The 27,769-nt window shown below is 39.7% G+C and overlaps 1 protein-coding gene across 2 annotated transcripts in view; it reads left to right on the top strand.

Moving 5' to 3' along the window:
• MORN1 (MORN repeat containing 1) overlaps positions 1 to 27,769 on the top strand; it is a 457,770-nt gene that overhangs the window by 255,269 nt on the left and 174,732 nt on the right. For both annotated transcript variants that reach the window (XM_089684351.1, XM_089684352.1), the window contains exons 11-12: positions 12,558 to 12,703; positions 26,419 to 26,507. In XM_089684351.1, the coding sequence (XP_089540477.1) occupies positions 12,558 to 12,703; positions 26,419 to 26,507 (235 nt within the window). The remainder of the gene's footprint in view (positions 1 to 12,557; positions 12,704 to 26,418; positions 26,508 to 27,769) is intronic.

Consider the following 27,769-nt stretch of genomic DNA (forward strand, 5'->3'; position numbering starts at 1 on the left):
TGAGTGACCGATGGGTTGCTTACTGCAAGATTTCAAATATAGCACACCAACCTGATGTGTGTATGACCCTCACCATGTGTTCTGTGTCTTAAAAACTGTGCCTGTCATACAAGTTTTTGAAGTTTTCACTTTATTCTAGTTAAATTTGTTGCTCTCTTGTTAAGGCCTTGTCTATCTGTTGAATTATATAGAAAGTGCACACATTGCCCACAGCATGTGCTACAAGATCAAGAGCTACTTGTTGTTTGTTGACTCACAAGAGTAATGAAATTTAATAGAATATTAAAGGAGAGGGAAAAGAAGAGAAAACACATTCTTGAACCAAGCCAGACATGTAAACACTTCATGACCACGGTAGATTGTAACGAGACATGGAAATAATATGTTTGAGTATGGATTTGCTTTTTAAGTTTAATAAAACATGCAGAAAAGCTAAAATAATCATATACAAGATTAGTCTTGAGCCAGTGGTTCAGGAGTTACACCTGGTTCTTCGGTAGCTTTGATGTTGATTGTGATAGTTTCTCAGCTGGTGATTAGTACCTGTCTGTCTAAATATTTGCTGCAACACAAATCTCTCTTAATGCAAACCTGTCAGGATTAAAAACCAGAAACCAATATGTGGATAGAAAAGCTGGCAACATGAAGTTCCATTGAATAAGTGTAATACTTTAGTTTTCCATTGAATAACATCCTGGGCCTATCAAGCACCCTCAAAGTCCCATATAAACTTCCGATGAAATGCTGACACCCTAAACATTGGTGCATAGTTACAGTCCTTTCTGTACACCACAATGCATTGGTTGAGTTTGGCCATCTTTCACTCTGCATTGGTTTGGGGGATGTAAGTAAGGCACACTTCTGGACCCTTAAAGTCAAATCCACACCTTTCAATACATGTCAGGTCCACAACAACCTTTCATCCAGACATTTGATTGAGATATGTTGAAAAGCATGTTTTGTACTCTTGCTTGCAGAACATTTATGTTGAAATAAGCAATTCAGACAGATTCCGGGATACCCTTGAGGATTGGATAACAACTGGTAGGTATTTACCACCTTCCAGTGCCTAGCCAATTATGTGTTTCTTGTTTCCTACAGTTTATTTTACATGTTAAAAGGAGAAGTAGGGCCAAAGCTCTCTTAGCCCGAGTGCACTTCCTTCTCCTGTGACCTGTATTCAGCTTACAGTGGGTTGAAATAATAAAAAAGTTTATGCAGTACATGCACATTTTCTCATGTTATATCCCTTTAAAGACCATGCAAGTACTGAACAATACCTGTTGAACTACTAGAAATGCACTCCTAGGTTGAGATGTGGGCTGACAACAGACAGCATTTTTGTGAACTGGTGTCAGCCATGCCAAGTTTTCTTTTGCCAAACTACTCAGACCTACCCACTCTCCCATCTCCTCAACATAAAGACTATTCATTCTGTAGTTACAAGAAAAGAGCTGGGAGGGCCAATTACTCTTCTTGAGATAAGAGAAGAAGTGTGCACAAGACACAGGACTGAGTTGAATTGCTGACATGATCATCAGGTATTTTTTGTATCAATATAAAATAGTGCAGCGCTAAATAAATGATTGATATCGCCTACCAAACGCATGTATATGATGGATGCGTTTTGTGCCACAAATAGTACTGAGGAATATTACTCAGAAAATGAGGATATAAAATAAAAATGAAGTAAAATGCAAATATCTATAAGAAACATATAGTCATGACGAGTATGTTGATATAAAATGTCCAAAATTATTTAAACTTCTTAAAACTGATGTAATCTTCAAAAAACTTCTATATAGTCCCAGAATACTGATTCCACTTGAATGAGTGTGTAGATAAACATATAGAATGCGCACTCACCAGAAGCGCTAATGAAAAGCGCATTGTATCATAAGCTCCTGAACATGCCCTGGTCCTTCGGGTGTAATCAGGTGTGTTGCCGGGGACTGGATGATCTTCCCAATGGTACTGGGCAGTCGATAGCCAGTGCCAATAATCAAGCTTTTCTGGGGTGCTGGGATATTCACTGAAGATGGTACATTCACTGAAGATGGTACTGAGGGATTTAAAGTGCTCGATACAGAGCAAACATTAGGAATATCCCATAGTGTAGTATTTTAAAAGATGCTTTATTATTGGTGCTTAAAATATGACAGAAGAACATACAGCACTGCAATATGAGATGACAGATGCCGCAATATAAATCACATAAATGTGCATGAAACTGACCAGCTGGAACAATGTGGTGGCCGTCGGATCCCCGTGATCCAACGGCTTGACATCAACGGCTAACAAAAGGGCTCCTCCTTAACGCGTTTCGAACACAACGTTCGTTGTCAAAAGGGGTATGCCTGTAAATGTACTCCTAGGTTGAGATGTGGGCTGACAACAGACAGCATTTTTGTGAACTGGTGTCAGCCATGCCAAGTTTTCTTTTGCCAAACTACTCAGACCTACCCACTCTCCCATCTCCTCAACATAAAGACTATTCATTCTGTAGTTACAAGAAAAGAGCTGGGAGGGCCAATTACTCTTCTTGGGATAAGAGAGGAAGTGTGCACAAGACACAGGACTGCGTTGAATTGCTGACATGATCATCAGGTATTTTCTGTACTGTACAAATGTAGCGCAAAGAAAAAAATGTATACTGCTTCAAAGACTAGCATGGGCTGGATATCCAACGGCCCTAAAAGGGGAAATAAAGCAGCCCATACATGAGTCAGGTTTTTTTGTTCAAGTAGTGAGTTGAACAATAAAAAAATGGACTTGATTCCCCCATCCTCAGACTCAATGTGGATGGGAGAATCCTCCCCGGTAAGCTATTGTTTTCTGACAGCAGGACTTCCCCACCATCAGAATACACTGATCTGCATTGCAGTCTAAAGTCTGCTGGTTAGATTGAATGGGGTAAAATCCAACAGGGTGGTTGTACAGAAGTTTATCTGTAGATCAGCTTCTGTACAACCTCCCTGCCCCATACATGGATCGAAAATTTGGACAATCTCTGCTGAACCAGCTGAATTTTGATCTATGTATAGCCACTTTTACAGATGGTTTTTGTTAGGGTTTACATACATTTAAATTTTAGGTCTTAAATGGTGTTAATTTTGAAAATGAAACCAAGCGGTTGCCTAATCAGTTATTGTTTGCTTTAAAAAATATACTATATATCGGCCTTTTTAATATATACCTCAAACCAAGAATAAAACTTTATTATATTTCAGTTTAGAGGTACAATAATATATTGCAAGTACTTAAACATTTCTGTTGACCTTGACAAAAAGATTTTCTCATTGTAACAATGTGCAATGAACTAAAATCTCAAACAATCCCAGCAACAACCCCCATGTAATGGAGATGATATGCATTGTGATGTAATTAATGTCATTAATTTAAAAATCACTGTATACTGATCTGACTCCAGGAAACTGAAATGTGGTTGGTATGGATTGATGCACTTTTCCCATCAGCAATGCCTTTTCTGTCAATTTACTGAATTGAGCCCCTTTGAGTGGCCCAATGCCACTTCTGTTATTTTAAGACAGTTCCCGAGTTGGGGTGCTTGTTATTCCTGTTCATGGGGAGGCATCTGGTGACCATTGCTGAAGAATCAGCAAAAAGTAGTGTGCAACAATATTTCAGTACAGTCCCACCGATAAAGTGGAGCATGGCTAACCATGGAAGGACACATTCACTGTCATAATAGCTTATATAGAAATTACAGAGTAATCTCATTTCTTTGTGTAAAGATCCCTATACAGATATCAAGAGAGACTAATTTACTCAGTCATTAAAAAATAATGGTCCAATTATGGTACTTTTGCGACATTGTCTTAATAGGCATAACATAGTTAATGATGTAGTAATTTCCCTTCAAATTAAGTGAATATGAATGTATATTAACAGTGCATTATCCATTTTTTTTTTTCGTTTGTGTAATGCAAAAAATATAGGTGACCAGACATATTTTAGTAGCAACACAGTAAGTTGCTTGATCAGATGGCACTGGTCATCATAAATAGAGTGGGTGAATCTCCCCAGTGGTACACAGCCACCATTAAAAATCTGATAGCGATTGCTTGACTATTCTATCTAAAAGTAAAAGAAAAAATGGCTTTAGGCTAGCCATACATTATGCAGTTTTCTTTCCTTCAACCACAGGTTGAAGAAAAGAAAATTGCTTCATTCTGACTGTGTTGATAGGAGAATCCCTCCCACAGCGCTATTGGGTGCACTAGTAGATGGCAAGGTTGGGGGTCCTAGTGGATGACAGACTCAGCAATGGCATGCAATGCTAAGCTGCAGCAAGCAAAGCTAGTGCAATATTAGAATTAATAAAAAAGGAAATTTACTCAAGAGATAATACTATAATCCTGCCATTTTATAAACCTCTGGTTTGGCCACATCTGGAGTATGCTGTCCAGTTCTGGTCACCAATCCTAAGGAGGGATGTGTGGGAACTGGAGAGTCCAGAGAAGGGCATCAAGGTTAATAAGGGGACTGGAGGATCTTCATTGCAAGGAACTACTACAAACATTAAACTTATTCTGCCTGGAGAAGAGTCGCTTGAGAAGAAATATGATAGCGATATACAAATACCTCAATGGTGATTCTAACATACAGAATAAACTACTCAGTCTCAGGGAGTGTAAGAAGACACAGGGCTACTCAATGAAATTGTAGGAGAAGCGGTTTAACCTTAAGTTGCGTAGGGGTTTTTCACTGTCAGGGCAGTGAGGATGTGGAAATCACTTCCACAATTGGTGGTGTCAGCAGGAAGTATTGATAGTTTTAAAAAAACTCTTAGATGGGCATCTTAGTGAACACAGTATACTCGGGATACAGGAAATGATTTTTGACATGAACAAACACACACCCACACAGGTTGAACTGGATGTAACTATGTCTTGTGCCGATGGGGAATGCAGGGAGCCTTCTCCACCGGCAGAATACAATGCAAGAAAAATACCCGACAGGCTGGTTGTGCAACCAGCCTGCCCATAGATGGATCGAAATACAGCCAGTTCCTGCTGAACTAGCTGCATTTTGATCCATAAAGGACAGGCTGAACTCCAGCTAAAACTTTACATTGCATTTTGGATAGAGCTTGGAAGCATTAGAACTTTTATTTTTTTTATTTGTCTGCTCCCCTACTGCTGAGATTTTCTTGGAACTCTTCTCAGGACAGAAAGTGATAAGAAATCTCTTTAGCAAGTAAATGGACAAAAGAATAAAAAAAACCTTTTTCAGTAGAGTAGGGAAGGGTCAGAACTTTTGAATATATTTTTATTTCAGTCCATTCCTTGGACCCTGTAACGGCAATGACCACTCCTCTCATTTTTTGTGTCACAGGGACAAGAAGTGATAGTAAATTTCCCCAATTCAAAGAAGAATTGGCCAGAGTTAGGCTTTAAATTATATTTTAAATCACAACTTATTTTTTCATGTTGGATAAATTAGTGGAGAGTTAAAACCACTGTCAGTTTTTTTTGCTGTCTGTATCTTACAAGGTAGATTCCCTTAACTTTCTGTCCTGTAGAATCAACTGAAAGTAAGAGGATATTTTTTTCAATGTTGGATTTACCCTGTCTTGGTGACATTGGTGTGCAGGACAATTGTAGAGTAAATAGCTGTGGTGCCAGGCGATATTTTTAGTTCATTCATACACAGATCCCTGTGAATGAATGATGTGGTTGTGTGGGCTGAGCTGATTTTAGATGTGACATCAGCTTCCAGGAAGAGGAACCCCTGCCCACTGTCGCAAGATGGGACTGGTTGAAGGTGGGAGGGCAGGCACTTGTACGTGTTACAAGTTACACCTCAAATACAGGTGTAGCATGTAATGTGGTGCAAAATGTAAACTTAGCCTTTAAACCCAAAAACAATAATTTATTATAATGCAGCTTACCAGTCCTTAGATGTGGTAGATGTTTACTTTTTTTTCTCAGGCTTTTTGCCTTTATTTTTACCTGGTGATCCTACCAGTAACCAGTCCTAGGTTGACAACGCACTACCTCTGTGGACAACCAGCATTGCCACGCTAGAATAGAACTAGAAAACACCTTACCATCTCCTCCATTGGTGTGTTGGGGTTCTATAGTCCACATTGAGAGCTGTGAACAATGCTAACTGATAACAGTCAGCAAGGGGCAGAGAGTACAGGAACTTATGAACTTGCTGGATTTCTGACAGAATTAACAGGTATTTTCTTACACTTGTCAAACAAATATAACAAAAAGTATTAATGGAATGTTTAATAGACCAAAAAGGACCACATACAGTAAGTGAAGTTCATTGTTAAGGTTTACCGATACTTTAAACAGGTACATTCAGCCAAGTATTCCTATGCATGATAGTGCTCAACCAATAGAAGTGAAAATTGGTTCTAATGGCTATACTGTAAGGTGGTTTTTCTATCAAAGAAGAAGATCAATGATTAAAATATAGTATGGCTAGACATGGCTATGGTCCTAGGCTGCTACCTCTCTGATAACGACAAAGGCTATGGTCCTAGGCTGCTACCTCTCTGATAATGACAAAAGGGAGTGATCATCAGAAATTCTTGGATGTGTATGGCGGGGCACCTGGTACAAATATTCACTGAAAGGACTTTTTAAAATATTTAATGGTTATGAGCATCAAATACAACCAACATGTTTTGAAGCCCCCCCCCCCCTTTTTTTCTCATGGCTTGAGCAGTTGCTGGAAATAGAATCATGATGGCATATACAGGGACCCGTATTAGGGTTTGATGAAAACTAGCATCTATGAAGGCACTTCACCCAGCCACCTTCAGTTCCATTAGCACGTTCTCCACCCAACATGTTTTGGCATAAAAAAGATGTCGTCAGGGGAGGGACATCACGGATCGTGGCCATCTTGCTGGTTGGAAACATTTTATGATTTTATATGCTGAACTTCATTCACTGTTTGTAAGTGTGATACTTTCATTCAGTTCCTGATTTTATTAATTACTACACAATTAAGTGGGTCTGCTTCTCTTTACATATATTTATCTGGGAGTATTTGATCATCCTCTTGTCTCAATACTATATTTATACTGCTGAGTGAATTGCAGTGGAAAATAATACAGTGAAGAGATCTGTTGGGATCCCCGGCCATCAATATATTTTACATGGGCTGTTTGACCACTTGATCTGTGGTCATTGCTTTTTGGTTAGAGGATATGTGTGCTGACGGTGGAGGATTCTCTTTTCTTCTGTGGCACTTTTGTCTCTTTTGGACATGGGGTTCATATGATGTCATATGATGTCATATGATGTCCAGCTGCACTTTATGGACTTATTTTGAGAACTACCTTATATTATTTGCACTTTATATTTTAGACCATTTTTGTGGTATATACCTTTTGTATGGTAATTAGCGGTGCATCTGGTTATATAATATTTATTGTTTGTTGCCTACATTTTTGGCAGCTGCTGTTTTACCAAATTACGTCACTCCTAGTACAGGTTGTTACTGGATATAGTTACTCCATAACACAGGTTTGAAACTTTTGGGGAACTGACCACTGGGGAGGAAGTCCAATTACCGACTCCCTCACTACCGAAGGACCCTCCACTATATTAGGTACCATGCTTTATGACAGACTGCTGTACACTCTCCACAAGTTCCTGGTTACCTATAACAACTGTTTTCCTCCATAACTTGTATTGCTGAGTTATCCCATTCTGTGGTGGCCTTGCTTCATACCAGGGGCGGACTGATCATGGGGCCCCTGTGTCCTTGCCCAAACTCAAAAAAGCTTATGAAAAAGGTACCAGGGGCATCTCATGGGGCCCTACTGACCCCGGGCCCTTGGGCAGCGCCCGAGTTTCCAAAAGGTCAGTCCGCCCCTGCTTCATACCCATGTGTGCTTTACTGACCCTGTTCTTTCGTATACCAGAAACCATCATGCACCCCTTTTGAATAACTGTACACCAGGCTTTGGAAAGTTTGACAATTTTACTGAAACTTCTCATGGCAGAGCAGACAACAAAGTTCCGACTCTAAACTGGCTAACAGAGGTGGCTACCCAGGCATACCTTAATAGGTGTAACTCCATAGCTGGTGAGTTCCCATGACTGGTAGTACCCACCAGATCACCAGTATCTTGTGCAGATCACATGCTGGTCCTGGGGGTTCCAGGTTCTATGTAATGTGTCTTTCTTCTGCCTCAATCTCCCCTGACCGCTCCTGGAACTGGACCTTCCCCCTATTTATGTATCACACTGAGTGGAAGGCCGGCCCAAGACATAAATCCCGGGAACTTAGGTTTTGGAAGTTCACCCTTACCCCAGCCTGGGCAAGCTGAGCTACCTAGCCAATCTAAAACAACCCACTATGTAGGCAACCTGCCTGCAGGCTGGAAGTTTTAAACAAGGTGCACAGATATGTGATAGTTTCCCCATCCAGATATGGTGATGGTCTTTCCTGTGGAAGCCTTTCTGTATTATAGGATGACGAATTCCTCAATTTTATGCTACTGCAATTGCCTTTCAGTGTAGACAGCATTACAAATATTCAACACAAGCAGTTCTGTGTTGTTTTAGAACTTTAGTCTTTCAGGACATCTAAATAGCAGCAAATAACATTATTTGAAACAACCTTGTAAAAAAAAAAACAGCATCCATCTGTAGAGACATTTAAGGAATCAAACAAAAAGAACTGTATTTGATAACAATATGAAGATCATTTTAATGTTCTCAACTTTTTTATTACTAGAAAGAAATGGTAACACCTACTTGGATTTTGGAGTGCATTAGGACATTGCAATTATGCCACCAGCAATTTGGTTCCTAGTCATTGCCCAGAGCAATAATAGTGCTACCTCAGCTAAAGCTAATGGTGGAATAGAATGTCCTTGTAGTTGTAAAATGCTTAACTCTCATCTAATGTATCGCAATTAGAAAATAAAGACCTTTCATGGAGAAAGATGGATTCTGAATGTAATGAAACACGGTACTATAATTTAAGGTTCTTTTCTGCTGTGAATATTTAAAGCTCATGATCATATGCTGCAACAAGTCTATGTAGAGAGGATGGTTCCTTCACTCTGCATTGTGTTTTTTCATTTCACAATGATATGTTTTAAACTAAACGCCAGGCAGATATAATGTGCACCAGTTATATATTTATTAAAAAAATAAATGTCAGGAATGCATAATGCACAGAGTGCAGGGGTCAGGAGCATGTTTTGCTCAGGGGGCAGGAGTAAATAATGCACAGAATAGGGGTCAGAACCATTTGTCACTCGGGGTAGGAGTAAGTAATGCACAGAGTGCAGGGGTCAAGAGCATTTATCGCACAGGGGGTAGGAGTATGTGATGCACAGAATGCAGGGGTCAGGAGCGTGTATCACCCAGGGGGTGGGAATAAGTAATGCACAGGGTGTAAGGGTTAGGAGTGGGTAACACACAGTGCAGAAGCCAGAAGTAAGTAAAGCACAGAGTGCTTCCCAAGCATAAATTTCCCCCTTCGGCCCAATATCACCCCAACCGCCCATGACACCACCTCCAGCAAAAGTTGCCACTTTCCTCCCTGAATTGCACTTACCCAACCCTAGCCTTAAGTTGCATCTGCTGGTGAGTTCCCCAGGGTTCAACGCCATGACCACCCACTTTTTTTTTCTATATGTCACTTATTCAGAAATTGTTGGCATGTATGGACATCAAATGGATAATCATAACAATATATGAGCAACAAACAGGCAGTTATGACAATCTGCAGTCAAACAAAGAAAAATAGGGCTTGTCATGATGCTCCATGGCCCACTGGGGACTCTCTGTGAACAGGTCAGGTTTGAGGAAGGGGGTATAAGTGCAGGGGTCAGTAGTGAGAAATACAGAGTTTGGAGGTAAGAATTGTGCAGCACACAGTGCAGGGGTCAATAGTAAGGTAGGAAAATTTCAGAGGTCAGGAGTAACACAGAGTACAGGGATCAGTAGTAACCAGAGTTCAGAGATCAATCATAAATAGTTACATAGTAAATAATGCAAAAAACAAATGTTGCCAGGTAGACTACCCCACAGCCCATGGGCTGGGAATATCATTTGAAAAACAGGGTCAAATCTAGGGACACTTTTGTTCTAGGAACAACCACCTGAAATTGGGGGCTATCCACAGAAATTGGCACCATCTGGTCACCCTATTTTAAAAATATCTAGTGTAAGTACTTCAATTTGTTCTGATATTAGCATCCTGCAACCCCCTGCACTTCATGCATCTTATTGGAAGAGGCAAAGCCAGCACTAGAAGCCAATCAGACTCTGTAAAGGCTGGTTCACACCACAAAAATACATTCAGGATGCATTTTTACTTACAGTTCACAGCAAATACTGACAGATGGAGAGAACAGAGTGAGCAGCAGGATCCTTCACTGTCCAATTTGCAGACTATGGTGGTAGTGGTGGTGGGGCAAGGAGGAGGGCTGTTGACCAGTGTTTCTGATCAAGCTGCATTGCTGCTACAGTGAAGATTAAACCATATCAAATATCTAACATGAAAAGCAAAAATGTAAAATATTGTACCTTTCTAGACCCCAGATGAGGCGTTTGCATTTGTTTTCTTTTTCAGGCTCTTTCCCCTTCAATAACTACTGGTAATCCCCAAAATAACACACTTCACAATGTAAAAATAACACACTTCACAAAAAAAACTGTAGCCACCCAGGGACAGGAAGTATCCCTGGGTGGCTACAATCACACCTCCACTGCATCTATTGGGGGAGCCGTGGACCTCAAACATGTCTGCATTTGTTTATCTTCTTTTCATGGGCTTGGAAGATTTAGTAGTCTACAGAAAGAAGATAATGCTTTTTGTTCAGATCACAGGAAGTGACAAGGAAACTGCATTTCTGGCGAGATCAAAAAGTATTTTCTATACTTGCTGAGAATGTCCTTAGCCTGAAAACAGGAAACCAGTGCATTCACTACATCTAAAGACTAGTAAGCTGCATTATATTACATTTTTTTTTTGGTTGTGTCATCCTTTGATGAATTGACTGTGCTCCTTGGCATGGTCGCCTCGTTTGACATAATTGACTGGATCGATTTACAAATCTTTGGCAGGTAAAAAACACACACATGCAAAATTGAAAAATGTTGTATTAGACTTAGAGAGAGAATTATCGTTTTAATTTGAGCCTATAAAATAATAGCTAAATGTTCTCTGGTTCTGAACACTGCCCCCTCAATAGAGTTTAAAAAGGGAGATTGCACAGTAATGGGTGATCACAAATCATTTTTTATTATTTATTCTTCTCTTCTTTGCTAACTGGTAAAAGATATGTGTTAAAGTTACTTTGTATAGTTTTCCTGTGGAGAGATGTAAAGATACCATTTAATCCAGCTTGCATTCATTACAAATAGATGTTTGCCTAAGTATCTGAATCTGTCTTCATATTGCCTCTGAAATTCCCTGCACAGCAGCACATTGTGAAATAGAAGGACAGCATTAGGACCCAATGAGAAAGATATTGCTTCCAGGGAACTTGCTTACAAGAGTGGAGAGCAGGGGATGACTGCTTCATTGTGCTGTTGTCCTATATTATCCATTCACGAGCTGATGCATACCTTGGACTACACAATTTCATATACATTGTCGGCAGGCAGGTCCAAGACATGGCTGTGCTATGCTAAAGGATGCCAGAATTACACACTGGCTGGAAAGTATTATGGGTTATTTGCCATGTAAAGTGACTGCCATGCATGTTTTCAAATGTGTATATAGTTGCTTTCTGGAGTTCAGCCTTAACATATTTTTGCATATCTACTATGGTACAATTCATCTTTTTTATCAAATAATTACAGGTTTTTACATTTTTCACATACCTTTATACCCGCATGCAGTAAATCTGTTAACTGCCCTAAGGAATTGTTATTGTAGCGATAACATTATCAAGTGTTATGCACACTGCTGTATTTTTCACACACTAAAAAGGAGAGAATTGAATGGTATGATCTTGAAACTTAGCTGTCTGTTTTAATTTCAGTTTGTATTGGCACAAAGGGCTAGAGTCAGCATACTGATGCAAAAGGTCATGCAGATCTGGTTTACCAATAATGTAAAACATGGAGTAGTTTTGGCCAAAGAAACCATTCAGGTTTTGGCATTTGTTTGTAGCCTGTACTAGAAAAATTAAAACTGGAATATGGTTGCTTTGGATGGCAAAAACTCTTCTTTTTCTTTTATATGATACATTTTCCATTTGAGGACATTGCTAAGTTTGCACAATAACATGTAGCCTCTTTCTGTTGAGCTGGTCGGTTAGTCAAAGTTAGCTGCATGGTGACTAGAGTTGATTCTAAAATTTGGATGGTATTCAATTTGGCCAAATCTGAATATCAGTGTTGGTTTGGATTTCCAAAAGGCTTCTGGAAGAAATGGGAACAAAGGAGTGCAAAAAATGGTCATGGAACACATTATTTTAGCAAATTAAAAGCCATCCAGTTAGGAGTTACTTTAAATAATTATGATTATGGTGTGGTGTGTTCTTGTCCCTATGGGTGGTGCAACTTAATTTTTTTATGGTTCTGTTTTCTGTTCTCAAGAATACCCCAAAATCTCCATAAGCGATGAGGACATCTCTTTACCTCCTCCAAATAAAAGAGTTGAAACAGGCCAAGTTGTTTTCGAAGATGTCGTGTTTGGACCAACGCCATCACGATTTCTCCATCTTCTCGAAGATGCTGACAAGGTAAGCAATATCGGTAAATAGGCTATATGCCTTATCATCTTTCAAACTGGAATGAACATATTCGTGGAAAGCAGCATTCTCCTGAATAAAATATAAGCTTTTGTGCAGCTGAGTACAGCTCTCACAATTATTTATAAATACCCCCCTTCCTCCGACCACGTATCAGAAAGCATGTGTCTTCAAGAGGAAAAAAGAATTGTACTTTGAAGGAGGTCTATGTGAAACAACACGGTTGTTTTTTTGTCCTGTTACCTACAAAGGATTATTCAGATAATAAACAGCAGACACATCACCACAGCAGTTGGCAGGTGTCAAAAAACAGATAATTGACTGAATGAGAACAAAGAGGAATTCACTACTCCTGCTTCTTTGTATAACAGAAAAAAAGACACATTTCACTACCGTGGATATTTCCTCTATATTAGCTGCATGAAAAAGGAAGCAAAAAAGACAATATTATATGTATTTAGGAAAAGTTCTCCATACAGGGGTTGTTATTATATTTTCTATTGTTTATTGACGAGAAGCCTTGCAGAATTTTTGAAAGGTTTAGACCCAAATCTTTACAGTATTCATAGTGGCTTGAAGGCAACTCAGAGACAGAGGGGTTTAATTACTATAACTGGAGAGTGCAAAATCAGGTTCACTTCTGCATAGAAACCAATCAGCTTCCAGGTTTTATTGCTAATGCTTAACCTCCCTGGCGGTATTCCCGAGTGTAGCTCGGGGTAACATTTCAGTACCAAAAGCGGTAACCCCGAGCTACACTCGGGAATACCATGCGGCGCTGCTCCGGCATGTGTTCTTCACTTACCTTACCCTGCGCTCCCACGATGTGTCCCCTGCAGCGTCCCCGGCCATCTCCTCCGACCGATGCTGGCATCCGGCTTCTGTGTCCTGTCCCTGTGACGTCGGGACATACGGGCACCGCCGCCGCCGGCAGCGGGAAATTTAAAAATTTTAAAAAATGTCATTTTTTTTTTTTTTCATTTTACACAGTAAAACATTGCTGTTTCAACCTATTTCACATACATATTGTCCCTAGTGCTTTGTCCTGTGCCCTGCCTGCATTTTGTCTGTTCTTTCTGCCTGGAAACTGAGAAATGTCCATGGCGTCCAAAAAGTGTCCCTTTAGGTCAAAAGCGGTTTAGACCAGCTAGAGAACAGCGATAGTAAATCAGAACCACTTACAGAATTGAGTGATAATGATTCGTGGGGGAAATTCGTCATCAGAAACTGAAAACGATTTTGCGACTGAGCTCAGCAATGTGCGAACTTGGCGCTCTATTTCACATTTCAGTGTTTTTGGTTTGATTATATTATTGAATTAAATTTTTTATTATTTTTATATTATTTTTATGATTATTTATTAAATTATAATTTATGATTTTGTGTTTCAAGTTTTATCATACCCGGGATGTTTACTAGACTCTTGTTCGGACAGATTTCAGTGAGTTTTTCCTAAAAATTACAGCCTACAATAAAAAAAATACATATTTCCATGCAAAAAAATGGTACCGCTTTCAGCACCAAAAATCTGAAATAATCATACCGCCAGGGAGGTTAATTGAACAAGCTGAGATTAGCAGCTGATTGGTTTCTATGTAGAAGTAAGGCTTATTTTTCGTTCTCCAGCTTTAATAAATAAGCCCCATAGGGTGGTGCTCATCCGACTTGTGAATGGTCTCCTGAAAGTTCATAAATAGTAACCATTTTCATTGCTGAACATAAAATGCAAATGAAAATGCAGTGTTGCCAAATAATATTGAACTGATGCTTTCAGGTAATGTAAATATACATGCATTAGGTTATGATCATTCAGTTATCTTAAAGCAGAACTGCAGCTAAAAAAAAATGTAAAGCTAAAACTGAATAGCCCATTGCATTTTCTAGTACCATGACTGCTTTGTGATCATTGGTTCATGCCTAAAATGGGTACCAATGCTGCAATAGCCACTCATCAGAGTGTTACCAGAGTCTGCCATAGGAGGCTGTATTCAAAATTTTGAGACCTAGACCTGGAAGACAGTGGCGACCACTGTAGTAGCGGAGATTATTACACTGATTCTCCGTTTCCACCGCAGTTCTTCAGGTATTGCATATGCTTTCTTACATTGGTCCACACCTAGAGTTCAACTTTAAGTATCATTCACTAGCCTGGAAAATGGTGGAAATTGCAGTATAATTGGTCTCCATATTTTTAGTAAACAAAAAACTTTCTCTGTTTCATGGATTTAGATAAAGAACTGTACCTCATTAACCAGAAATACATTTCCCTGAAATACATAATTGTTAAAACATGATAATTTTCTCATAGTATATAGTTTTTGCTATCTACACAAAATAGTTGTGATGATAACCTGCTGGTACCAAATGTATTGTTTTTGATATCCTGGAATCTGCTTCCCAGTCAGGAGAGTGCGTGTTTCTGATAAAACCTATTGCTGCCCCTTGCCATATCATTCCACTTCCCCAAGGATTTTCTCCACCCACAATCTTTGATGGTGCACATATTTAATGATTAATTACTCTAAGAAGGGGTCATAATGAGTGTATGTGATGAATATTCCACTGCAAACTACAGTGCATTTTTTTCTTAATCAATCATACACCAAGGAACTTTCATTACATGGCACACTATTTATATTTTGATAGAAGATGAGACTGATCATTAAAGTGTATATAAAACCAGACTGTTCACTTTGCAAGGGAATTTCTCCTTAGCTTAATGAATGAGGTCAAAATTCTTTTTTGTAAAGAATATCCAATCACAGGCAATTAAGATAAAAAAACAGTTTCTGTTTACTTTTGATTGTATGATAGTAGTCAGCAGAGCTTCATCTCATTCACTAAGGAAACATTCCCTTGTAAAGTGAACATAAAATAGAATACAATGACTGGGTGAGTTCATGGGGACCTAAAGCCTTTTGAACCTCTATGCTTGCTCAGTATGGATTGTCCTTATGAGGGACATTCAAGTCAAACCAAGACCTTTGAATTTAAAAAAAAAAAGCAAATTTCAGGTGGAGTGGAAACTGCATTTATTTTTAACATACTCCCTTAGTACATTTATACACTTATCTCAGCTTTTAACTAATGTCTGGAAAGCTACGGCATAGAAAGATTTGTCAGTACGGCTGAACCATCCTAGAAAGGCCTGCTTCACTTCGTCATCGTTGTGTTCACCGTTCCCTCAGAAAGATTCGTCTCTTGTGCAATTTCATGACAAGTTATGCGTCAATTATCCAGGATCAGGTGATCCACGTGCTGAATGTTCACAGGAATGACTGTTGTGGGCTGGGAACCATCATGGCGAGGATCGTCTCTGACGGCCATCTTAGAAATGTTTACGCCATTCAAATGTCTTACTGTGGATGAGCATCTCATCACTGTACTGCGCTTGAAATCTTTTGTAGCTATCCACAGATTTTATGCCTTTGTTCACGAGAAACTGCATCACCACACGCTGTTCCATGCACGCACTAGCACTGTTGTCTGCCATCTTGATTAATGGTCTCTGGACTGGCCCGCGACATGTGTCCACCTATCAGTAATAGGACACACTTGCCACTTACTACTGCATGTAGTACTGCTATGCTAGCATCCCTTTTTATACCCGTAAAATTAAAAGTCCCGGTTTGACTTGAACGCCCCTGTTATAATATCTCAGCTTTATAATATTCTCTTAGCACATGCTTTTCTACAATAGGACAAATCTTTCCTCTTGACTTTTAAAACAAGTATAGCCAGTCAAACTCAAGAGAGCAATTTTACATTTCTAATTAGATGGCACAGAGGTCCAACCACATTGCACAAAATCATACCATCAATACCTGACTGGTGTTGGAGGTGTGGGGAACCAGGTGGTACCTTAATGCATATATGGTGGGCCTGTTCTCACATCTGGCCTTTTTGGAAATCTATATTCAAGCTTTAATCACTGGAAAACCCTGACCAGAGACTCCTGTAGTAGCAGTGCTATCAATAATATCTGGGTCAATTTCAAAGGTTAAAAAGGGTATACTCAGATTCCACCTATCTGCAGGGCATGCATTGATTCCCTGACATTTGAAACCGACTACAATTCCCACTATTAGGGAATAAGTAGAACTTAACCTTCTTATAAGGATGGAGTCATTAACTGCTAGTCTCTATGAATGGTATCCAAAGTTTCTGACGTTATGGTGCACCTGGATTAATTTATCTACATCAACCAAACTTCATCCTTTTCATTAAACATCCTTCAGAATTTTGGCCACCTTCCAGCTTGGTATCATCCCCATTCGACCTACTTTTTGTTTCTCTTTTTCTTTGTTCTTTGTACACCTTTTTCTGGCTATCTATTGCCTCTCGATCAATTGCCTCTCAATGAATTTCTACTCTGATGAAGGTACCAGAAACTTGTCAGAATCATTTTTCCTTATGATACAAGTTATTTAGGGACACTTTGTACATCTAGATAGTTTTGTTGTGACCGAGGCAGCCCAACAGTTTCCTCTAAAGTTTCCTAAACACTTCTGGGTCTTTGGTGCACATGACTTTAAATTTTAGAAACATAGAAAAGTGATGGCAGAAGAGCTTTTTATTTTTGTTTTTTTAATTTTTGTTTTTCTGTTAACTTTTTTGTCTGAGTATAGATCTATGCTTGTCCCAAGCATGTTTGAAGCTATTTACTGTTGACTGACTCCCTACCTCTGCTGAAAGTTTATTCCAAGCATCAACTACTCTTTCAGTAAAATAATACTTTCTGAGATTAGTTTTGAACTTTCCTCCAGTAAGTTTAAGGTCATGTCCCCGTGTTCTTGATTTTGGTTTCATGTTGAAAATACTACCCTCCTGAACCTTATTCACCCCCTTGATGTATTTAAAAATTTCAGTCATGTCTCCCCTTTCCCTTCTTTCCTCCAGACTGTACATGTTAGGTCCCTGAAGTTGCTCTTTATATGTTTCATTCCCCAGACCTTTCACCGTTTTTGTTAGTTTTGGTAATAAAGTAAAAAAATCCAATCACGTTAGTTTGACATGATCTGCCCTCAGTAAAGCCACCCTGCTTTTGGGTCCAGCAAGTTGTGTGTTTTTAAGTGATCAATAATCCTTCTTTTCAGGAGTAATGCCAGCTTCTACCTTGCTGCCCTTCTTGTGGATAGGTACATTAGCTGCCCACCAGTCATGGGGAACTTCTCCTGTTAGAAGAGATTGATTAAAAAGATCAGTTCAAAAACTATACCTTGAAGGATGATCGATCCACACTGTGACAGATCCAAGGCTGGAATACCCCAGGCATTGGGGCAGAGATAAAACGCTGTGACAGCAGGCAGCTGAACTGGCGATCCCACACAGTGACAGATCTGACACAACATACCACCACCAACACTGACACAGATCAGCAGGCCCAGCAGGCACTAGAAGAGCAGGCTGTGGGATTGTGATGATGTCATCACTCACCGACACATTGCACATGTGATGGATGTCTGGCCAGGTCACACTCACACAGACACGAGACATCAGAGTCAGACATTACCTTCCTCCGCAGGTGCAGCTCTGCCTCCACTGATGAATGGGAAGAGAAGGGCTGGAACTCCACAGTGGTGAGCAGCTGCCAGCTGGCTTGCAGTAAGGAACTGAGTCTAAGAGTAACACTGGAACGATCGGCAGCTCAGCTGCTACACTGGCCCCAGACACCTGGCATCTTCCTCTGTCCTTACTTCCTCCCCTCTGCCACCCATCCTCTCAGCTGAAGGATCATTCATGACAGGGTTGCGTCCCACACAGAGAGAGTGCTGGCCTGGGCTGCGCCCAGGCACCCCTGGGTGGTAGTGTGCCCTAATGGAAGCGCCAGTCCTGGAGGAGCCCAGTTTTCATTTTAGTGATCCAATCGTATTTTTTTCTTTCTATGTACCTAAAAAAGGATTTATCTCCTTTTTAATAGATTTAGCAATTACCTCCACTTTCTGTACTTTCTGGCAGCGTTGATAATGTGTTTGGCTTCCTTTTGTCTATTCTTATTCTCTTCTCTGTTAGCAACACCTCCTGTTTCCTATATGTTTTTTTCCTTTACTACTTACCTCTTTAGTGAACCATATTGGTTTTTTATTCCATTTATTCTTGCTAACTTGCCTGACATAACCTAGTTGCCTCCAGGATGGTAGACTTTAACAGTGCCCACTGATTACTTACTCCTGTCGTTTTATTCCACCCTTCAATTCATTTTTTAGAAATTCACTCATTTCAGCAAAATTCGTCCTTTTGAAATGTAAAACTTTTGTTTTTGTATATGATTTTTCAGTTCTTATTTAAATATCAAACCAAAGACATTGGTGATCATTAGAACCCAAATGTTCTCTCACATCAACATCAGTCGATCCCCATCTGTCAGTACTAGGTCTACGATATGATCACCTCGGGTTGGACTTTTTACTAACCATTTTAGAGAAACCCCATTCAGTGCTTCCATTACATCCCTGCTCCTGCATGTAATAGCAGTTTGAGAATTCCAGTTAATGTTAGGCATGTTGAAGTTACCCATAATCAAAACCTCCCTCTTCATTGCTATTTGAGTTATCTCGTCAATCAGCTAGTTATAATATTCTTCAGTCTGTTGAGGGTCTGTATATAATTTTAAGGGAAGATCCCTCTCTGGTTGGAAGGCAGACCCAGAGGGTTTGGAGTATTTCATTTGTTTTTTGAATTAATGTTAGCCTTATGCTATTTTTGACATGTATGGCAACTCCTCCTCCCCTCTTCCCTACTCTGACTTTCCTGTATAGTTTATACCCTGAAATAGTTATTTCCCAGTTATTTGAATCCTTGAACTACGTCTCTGTAATTGCAACAAGGTCCAAGTTGTCCCTAGATATATGTGCTGTCAGCTCACAAAGCTTGTTGCCTAAACTCTGAGCAGCAGTGCACATGACATGACAAATACTGCTATCTACTGCTTTATTTTTACCACCAAAAACTTAAACTGAAGTGACCACCCCATCAGCCTAATCCCCAACAACACAAACCCGCACATTTGTTTCAGCCTGCTGGGAACAGAAATGCTCCTCAACAATTACATCTCTGCCCCCATTTCTCAGTTTAAATGCATGTCTAAAAAAACGTAAATTCCATACTAAGAAGCTCAGCGCCCTTGTGTGAGAGATGCAGACCATCTCTTTTGTACAGCTCAATGTCAAACCACCTGTAAGCATCATGTCTAACATAACGAAAACCTTCAGCTTTGCACCAGTCCTTTAACCAAACATTGAACTCTATATGCTATATGAAGTAATTTCTCTTGTTGTCCTTTACGCACAGGTAAGACCTGTGACCAGGGGCGGACTGACAACTCATGGGGCCCCCAGGCAATAGGGGATCATGGGGTCCCTGTGTCCTTGCCCAAACTCAAAAAAAGCCTATGAAAAAGGTACCAGGGGCATCTCATGGGGCCCCCTACTGACCCTGGGCCCTCGGGCAGTTCCCGAGTTTCCAAATGGTCAGTCCGCCCCTGCCTGTGACAGTACACCATAACTGTTGAAGATCCTGTCCCAAATACTGAAAATACTTCTGTATAGAATACACATCATTCTGGGACAAATCATTTGTGCCAAGGTGCACGACAGCATCAACATTGCACTCTTCACTCGCTCTTTTGACAATTTTTAAAATGCAGCTTTTATCTCTCCTAACAGTAGCACCATGTAAACATCTAACTTCCTTTGACACTTCTACAATGACATGATTTCCTAAAGAAACACCTCTTACAACTGAATCACCAACAAGAAGATGGCTTCTTCTTTTAGGAGCCTTTTTCTACAACACTTGCCTGGACTGGAATCTCAGATAAAACAGTTACTTTTGGCAAAGCAATTTTTTTTTCTCAGGGTCCTCCTTCCTATACTCACAATCAGCTATATTTGCAACCTTTGTATCTGCTTCTAGCTGAGAAAGAGCACTATAGGAGTTATGCAGTGTCACAAGCTATGTGAAAAGCTACATGTTTATGGTTCACAGGCCTCACTCTTCCTGAACCAACAGTTGTCCACACTGCCCTTCTCCTGAGCGGTCTTTGAAGAAGAGATGGCTTTTTGCAGGGCAGCTCAACAGAACAAATTTGCTTAGACAGCCTCCTGATCTCAAACTGCAGGGCACCAACCAATGAATTTAGACAAGCAATGTCATCACATAGACTAGAAATCTGCATACAAATGGGACAGCATCCCGGCTTCCATAAAGGACCACGAAAAACAAATGCCAAACAAGTACTGCACTGAACTAAATCAGACATTTTAAAAAAGATTTATCTAAATTCAAACACAAGTACTAACCAAAGATAGTTGACTGTTTCCAACCTCTGTCCGTTTTCAGGTTACTGCTGTTCAAACTATACACTTTTGTCCTGCTGCACTTCTGTACTGCTGCACTTCCAAAGAGCAGAGGCTACAGAATAAACTCTACAGAGTTGCTACCCCTCTTACAACACTAATTAGGCACCAGTTAGGACAACAGGTCCCCTCTTTGCATATGCTAATTAATAACACCCAGTATTCAACAGGTGATAATTGATAACACTCAGTACTCAACACCTCAGCAGCACAAAAACAATTACTCCAGTACTTAGTAAACAATAACCAATAGCAACTCAGACCCAATATCAAGGTTTAAAAAGGTAAACAGTATAAGAAAAAGCAACTAGAAATACTGTAAAGAATTTAGCAATAACCTGAACTTACTGTATCCAGCTACTGCTGTTCAAACTATGCACTTTTGTCCTGCTGCAGCTCTGTACTGCTGCACTTCCAAAGAGCAAAGTCTAAATTTTGCAATATTTCTCTGTTGTACTGTACCTTCCCCTTTATGTGATACTTGTTGACTTTATCTGCCTACATGTCTTGATATGCTTTGAAACCTAATACAATTTATTCTTTAAAAATATACAATATAAGAAAAGGCTGTGAAATAAACAGAGCGTCACTTAATGGGCTGGTAACAACCATGGGATGGATGATGCATTCATTGAATTTTTGGCTATCATCCTTGACTATATCGACGTCTTTCATAACCGTGTTATCACAAGCTGATACAATTTGTGCTCCTTTGAATCCTATGTAATGCCTTCTAGTCATCATGGTTCACAGACCACAGCTAAGAACGCAGAAGATACAAATATACCATCAGATTATTGGTGTTTGTGCAACAAGGCTTGATAAGCTTTTGTGCTAACACTTTATCACTTGACTTGCACTTGCTCTTTTTGTAAGTTAGGTCCTGAAAAGAGCATTATTGAGATAATTTGAAAATATCACATGTTCACGGCAAAAATTTGAACTTATTGCATGTTGGTGGTGATGAATATACATGCCAATGAAGCATTACTGCTGATCTCCTTTTGCAGATGTTTTCTTTACTTATATAGTAAGATTTATTAGAATTGTTCATATTGGGAAATAATCTCTGCTTGTGCATGGTCACCGAAATGAAGACAGAAAGGAAAAAAAAAAGCTCATAAACAGGGAAATTAACCAAAAGTCGTTGATTTATTAAAACTGCATAGTGCAAAATCTGGCGCTGTACTGCACAGGAACCAATCCGCTTCCAGATTTTTTTGTCAAAGCTTGTTTGAACAAACTGAAGTTAGAAGGTGATTGGCTACCAAGCATAGTTGCACCAGATTTTGCACTCTCCAGTTTATTAAATCAACCTCAAAGTGCCACTGCCTTTAAAAATAATACATAGAGACAGATTGGTACTAATAATTTTATCTTAATATTTACTTCCGAACACCTAACGAGCTTATAACCTAATATCCTTACCCAGTCATACAGCCATGCATCCATTAGATCTCCTGGGCATGATAGTAATTCTGGTGAGAAGTTCTATATAATACCACTAACAGTTGACCGAGGAATATTTAGTTGCAAGGAAATTTCATGGATGGACTTATTGCACAGGTGGTAACCTATCAAGGTACCCATTCTTTCATAAATGCTTGTAGAAGCAGTCTGGATGCCTAGGTGCTTGATATTATACACCTGTGGCCGTGGAGGTGATTGGAACACCTGAATCCAATGATTTGGAGGGGCATCCCAATACTTTTGGCAATATAGTGTGTATGTGTGTATATATATATATATATATGTGTATATATATATATATATATATATATATATATATATATATATATGTATATATATATATATATATATATATACAGTCATGGCCGAAATTGTTGGCACCCTTGATATTTTTCCTGAAAATCAAGTATTTCACACAAAAAAGGTATTGCATTAACACATGTTTTGCTATACACATGTTTATTCCCTTTGTATGTATTGGAACAAATATAAAACAGAGGCAGAAAAGCAAATATGACATAATGTCACACAAAACCCCAAAAATGGGCTGGACAAAAGTATTGGCACCCTTAACTTAATATTTGGTTGCACACCCTTTGGAAAACATAACTGAAATCAGTCGCTTCCTATAACCATCAATAAGCTTCTGACACCTCTCACCCGGAATTTTGGACCACTCTTCCTTTGCAAACAGCTCCAGGTCTCTCTTATTGGAAGGACACCTTTTCCCAACAGCAATTTTAAGATCTCTCCACAGGTGTTCAATGGGATTTAGATCTGGGCTCATTGCTGGCCACTTCAGAACTCTCCAGCGCTTCTTTGCCATCCATTTCTGAGTGCTTTTTGACGTATGTTTGGGGTCATTGTCCTGCTGGAAGACCCAGGATCTTGGACGCAAACCCAGCTTTCTGACACTGGGCCCTACAGTGCGACCCAAAATCCTTTGGTAATCCTCAGATTTCATGATGCCTTGCACACAGTCAAGGCACCCAGTGCCAGAGGCAGCAAAACAACCCCAAAACATCATTGAACCTCCACCATATTTTACCGTAGGTACTGTGTTTTGTTCTTTGTAGGCCTCATTCCGTTTTCGGTAAACAGTAGAATGATGTGCTTTACCGAAAAGCTCTATCTTGGTCTCATCTGTCCACAAGACGTTTTCCCAGAAGGCTTTTGGCTTACTCAAGTACATTTTGGCAAACTGTAGTCTTGCTTTTTTATGTCTCTGTGTCAGCAGTGGGGTCCTCCTGGGTCTCCTGCCATAGCGTTTCATTTCATTTAAATGTCGACGGATAGTTCGCGCTGACACTGATGCTCCCTGAGCCTGCAGGACAGCTTGAATGTCTTTGGAACATGTTTGGGGCTGCTTATCCACCATCCGGACTATTCTGCGTTGCAATCTTTCATCAATTTTCCTCATCCGTCCACGACCAGGGAGATTAGCTACAGTGCCATGGGTTGCAAACTTCTTGATAATGTTGCGCACTGTGGACAAAGGCAAATCTAGTTCTCTGGAGATGGACTTGTAACCTTGAGATTGTTGATATTTTGCCACAATTTTGGTTCTCAGGTCCTCAGACAGTTCTCGTCTCCTCTTTCTGTTGTCCATGCTTAGTGTGGCACAGACAGACACACAATGCAAAGGTTAAGTGAACGTCTCTCCTTTTTATCTGCTTTCAGGTGTGATTTCTATATTGCCCACACCTGTTACTTGCCCCAGGTGAGTTTACAGGAGCATCACATGCTTGTAACATTCTTATTTATCCGCAGTTGTGAAAGGGTGCCAATACTTTTGTCCAGCCCATTTTTGGAGGTTTGTGTGACATTATGTCGAATTTGCTTTCTTTCCTCCCTTTTTTTGTTTTGTCCCAATACACACAAAGGGAATAAACATGTGTATAGCAAAACATGTGTTAATGCAATACGTTTCGTGAGAAATACATGATTTCCTGGAGAAATATCAAGGGTGCCAACAATTTCGGCCATGACTGTATATATATATATATATATATATATATATATAGTGAGGAACAGAAGTATTTGAACACCCTGCAATTTTGCAAGTTCTCCCACTTAGAAATCATGGAGGGGTCTGAAATTCACATGGTAGGTGCATTCCCACTCTGAGAGACAGAAAGTAAAAAAAAATTTAGGAAATCACATTGTATGATTTTTAAAGAATTTATTTGTCTTGCACTGCTGAACATAAGTATTTGAACACCTAAGAAACAGCAAGAATTCTGGCTCTCAAAGACCTGTTACTGTGCCTTTAAAAAGTCCACCTCTACTCCACTCATTAATCTAACTTAGTAGCACCTGTCTGAGCTCTTTAAAACACCTGTCCACCCCACAGTCAGTCAGACGCCAACTACTACCATGGGCAAGATCAAAGAGCTGTCAAAAGACACCAGAGCCAAAATTGTGGACCTCCACAAGGCTGGAAAGGGCTACGGGGCAATTGCCAAGCAGCTTGGTGAAAATAGATCAACTGTTGGAGCAATTGTTAGAAAATGGAAGAGGCTAAAGACGACTGTCAGTCTCCCTCGGACTGAGGCTCCATGCTAGATCTCACCTCGTGGGGTATCACTGATGATAAGAAAGGTGAGGAATCAGCCCAGAACTACAAGGGAGGAGATGGTCAATGACATGAAGAGAGCTGGGACCACAGTTTCAAAGGTCACTGTCGGTAGAACACTACGCCGTCATGGTTTCAAATCATGCATTGCACAGAAGGTTCCCCTGCTCAAGTCATCACATGTCCAGGCCCGTCTGAAGTTTGCCAATGACCATCTGGATGATCCAGAGGAGGCATGGGAGAAAGTCATGTGGTCAGATGAGACCAAAATAGAACTTTTTGGTCTAAACTTCACTCGTCGTGTTTGGGGGAAAAAGAAGGATGAGTTGCATCCCAAGGAAACCATCCTACTGTGAAGCATGGGGGTGGTAACATCATGCTTTGGGGGTGCTTTTCTGTGAAGGGGACAGAACGACTGCACTGTATTAAGGAGAGGATGAATGGGGCCATTTATTGTGAGATTTTGAGCAACAACCTCCTTCCCTCAGTCAGAGCATTGAAGATGGGTCGTGGCTGGGTCTTCCAACATGACAACGATTCGAAGCACACAGCCAGGATAACCAAGGAGTGACTCCGTAAGAAGCATATCATGGTTCTGGAGTGGCCTAGCCAGTCTCCAGACCTAAATCCAATAGAACATCTTTGGAGGGAGCTAAAACTCCGTGTTGCTCAGCGACAGCCCCGAAACCTGACAGATCTAGAGAAGATTTGTGTGGAGGAGTGGGCCAAAATCCCTGTTGCAGTGTGTGCAAACCTGGTCAAGAACTACAGGAAACGTTTGACCTCTGTAATTGCAAACAAAGGCTTCTGTACCAAATATTAACACTGATTTTCTCAGGTGTTCAAATACTTATGTTCAGCAGTGCAAGACAAATAAATTCTTTAAAAATCATACAATGTGATTTCCTGAATTTGTTTTTTAAATTATATCTCTCAGAGTGGGAATGCACCTACAATGTGAATTTCAGACCCCTCCACGATTTCTAAGTGGGAGAACTTGCAAAATCGCAGGGTGTTCGAATACTTCTGTTCCTCACTGTATATATCTATCTATCTATATATCTATATAGAGAGAGAGAGAGAGAGAGGAAAGAAACGTTGAGATATATATATATATATATAGAGAGAGAGAAGAAACGTTGATATATATATATATATATATATATATATATGTAAATAAAACCAGTAACAATATAATGTAAAAAATGTCCTTCGTTATATAGAAGTATTTTTCACTTTGTTCACATGTGGACAGATGTTTTACACATACTGTATATACACCCTTATATTTTTCATATTTTCAGCCACAAAGCAGGAAGAAAGCAAGTGGAAAACTATCTGCAGAAAAAACTGAGAAAATGACAGTCTCACAAGAAAAGATTGAAGACAGCAGGTAGGTGCGAATCAGTATTTCTGTCGCTCAGCTGGGTATGCTTCCCCTCTTATGCCGTGCTTACTTTCCCTCAAGCAAGACAGACTCCTTACTGAGACTTCTATTCTGGGAAATAACAGCGTGTCCTTCCTAGAACTAATCAGATCTCCCCTGTACTACCTATTTGGGAACCCCCCTGGCATGACGGGTGAATTTCAAATCAGATCATTTCATATTAAAGTAATAAGAAGCTCAATTAATTAATTAATTATATTTCAGAAGGCTGTTTAAAATCCAGTTTTTGATTTTCTGTTCTATTTTGATTTGCAGGGCATGTTGGGAATGCAAATTTCTGAAAAAAAGGTTTATTATGTTTAGCTTTGTCATCTGTTATTTGTACAGGCTCTTGGGGTATCCCTTGTGCCCTGTGATAAATATTCCTATTTTGCTCATTGCACCAAGCAAAGTATAGACACCGTGTTGTGTCTAGGTCATCATAGGTGGGCAGACAGAAGATAGACAGCAGTGGCTACTGTACTGCCTTCCAACTAGCAGAATTTTAACAATGACATGGCATATATTGCAAAATCTTCTACATTTTACAGATTTAGTGTTTTCCTTGATGAGCATAAGCAAAGTGCTGTGAAAGATTTTAAGTACTAGGTTAAAATAAAACATATTTTATTTTCTTGATTTCATTTATTCCAGTTTTGTCACTTGCAGTTAGTATATTTTTTAGGACTTTACTTTTTTGTTTCATTTTTTTCATAGCAGTCAATAAAATAAAATCAACCCGCTTTAACTATATTTATTTTTGCAGACTTTGTTGCATATCCTTACCTGCTATTGTTCTGTAAATAAATAGCTATTTTATGTGAATTCACTTGATACATGTGCTAATTCTGAGGAACTGCCTAATCACTTGTGTATTTTGTAATATGAACATTGCATATCCTTGCATTCCTTCAGACTTGCTACATATCTGTACTTAAGTCACCATAGATCCAAGCACTGCGTATTTTGCATCAGAGGAAGAATTTTTACACTTGGGGTTTAATTTACTAAAATTGGAGAGTGCAAAATCTGCTGCAGCTGTGCATAAAAACTAATCAACTTCCAGTTTTTTTTTTTGTCAAAGCTTAACTGAAAAAGCTGAAGGTAGAAGCTGATTGGCTACCATGCACAAATGCACCGGATTTTGAACTCTCACGTTTTAGAAAATCAACCCCATTGCTTTCTGTTGCCATGACTGCATGAAAGAAAAATTTTATATTTTTGAGCTT

The sequence above is a fragment of the Staurois parvus genome, unplaced genomic scaffold (assembly GCF_062004578.1).
Source record: "Staurois parvus isolate SC_StPar_1 unplaced genomic scaffold, SC_StPar_1.0 ptg000346l, whole genome shotgun sequence".
NCBI classification, from domain to species: Eukaryota; Metazoa; Chordata; class Amphibia; order Anura; family Ranidae; genus Staurois; species Staurois parvus.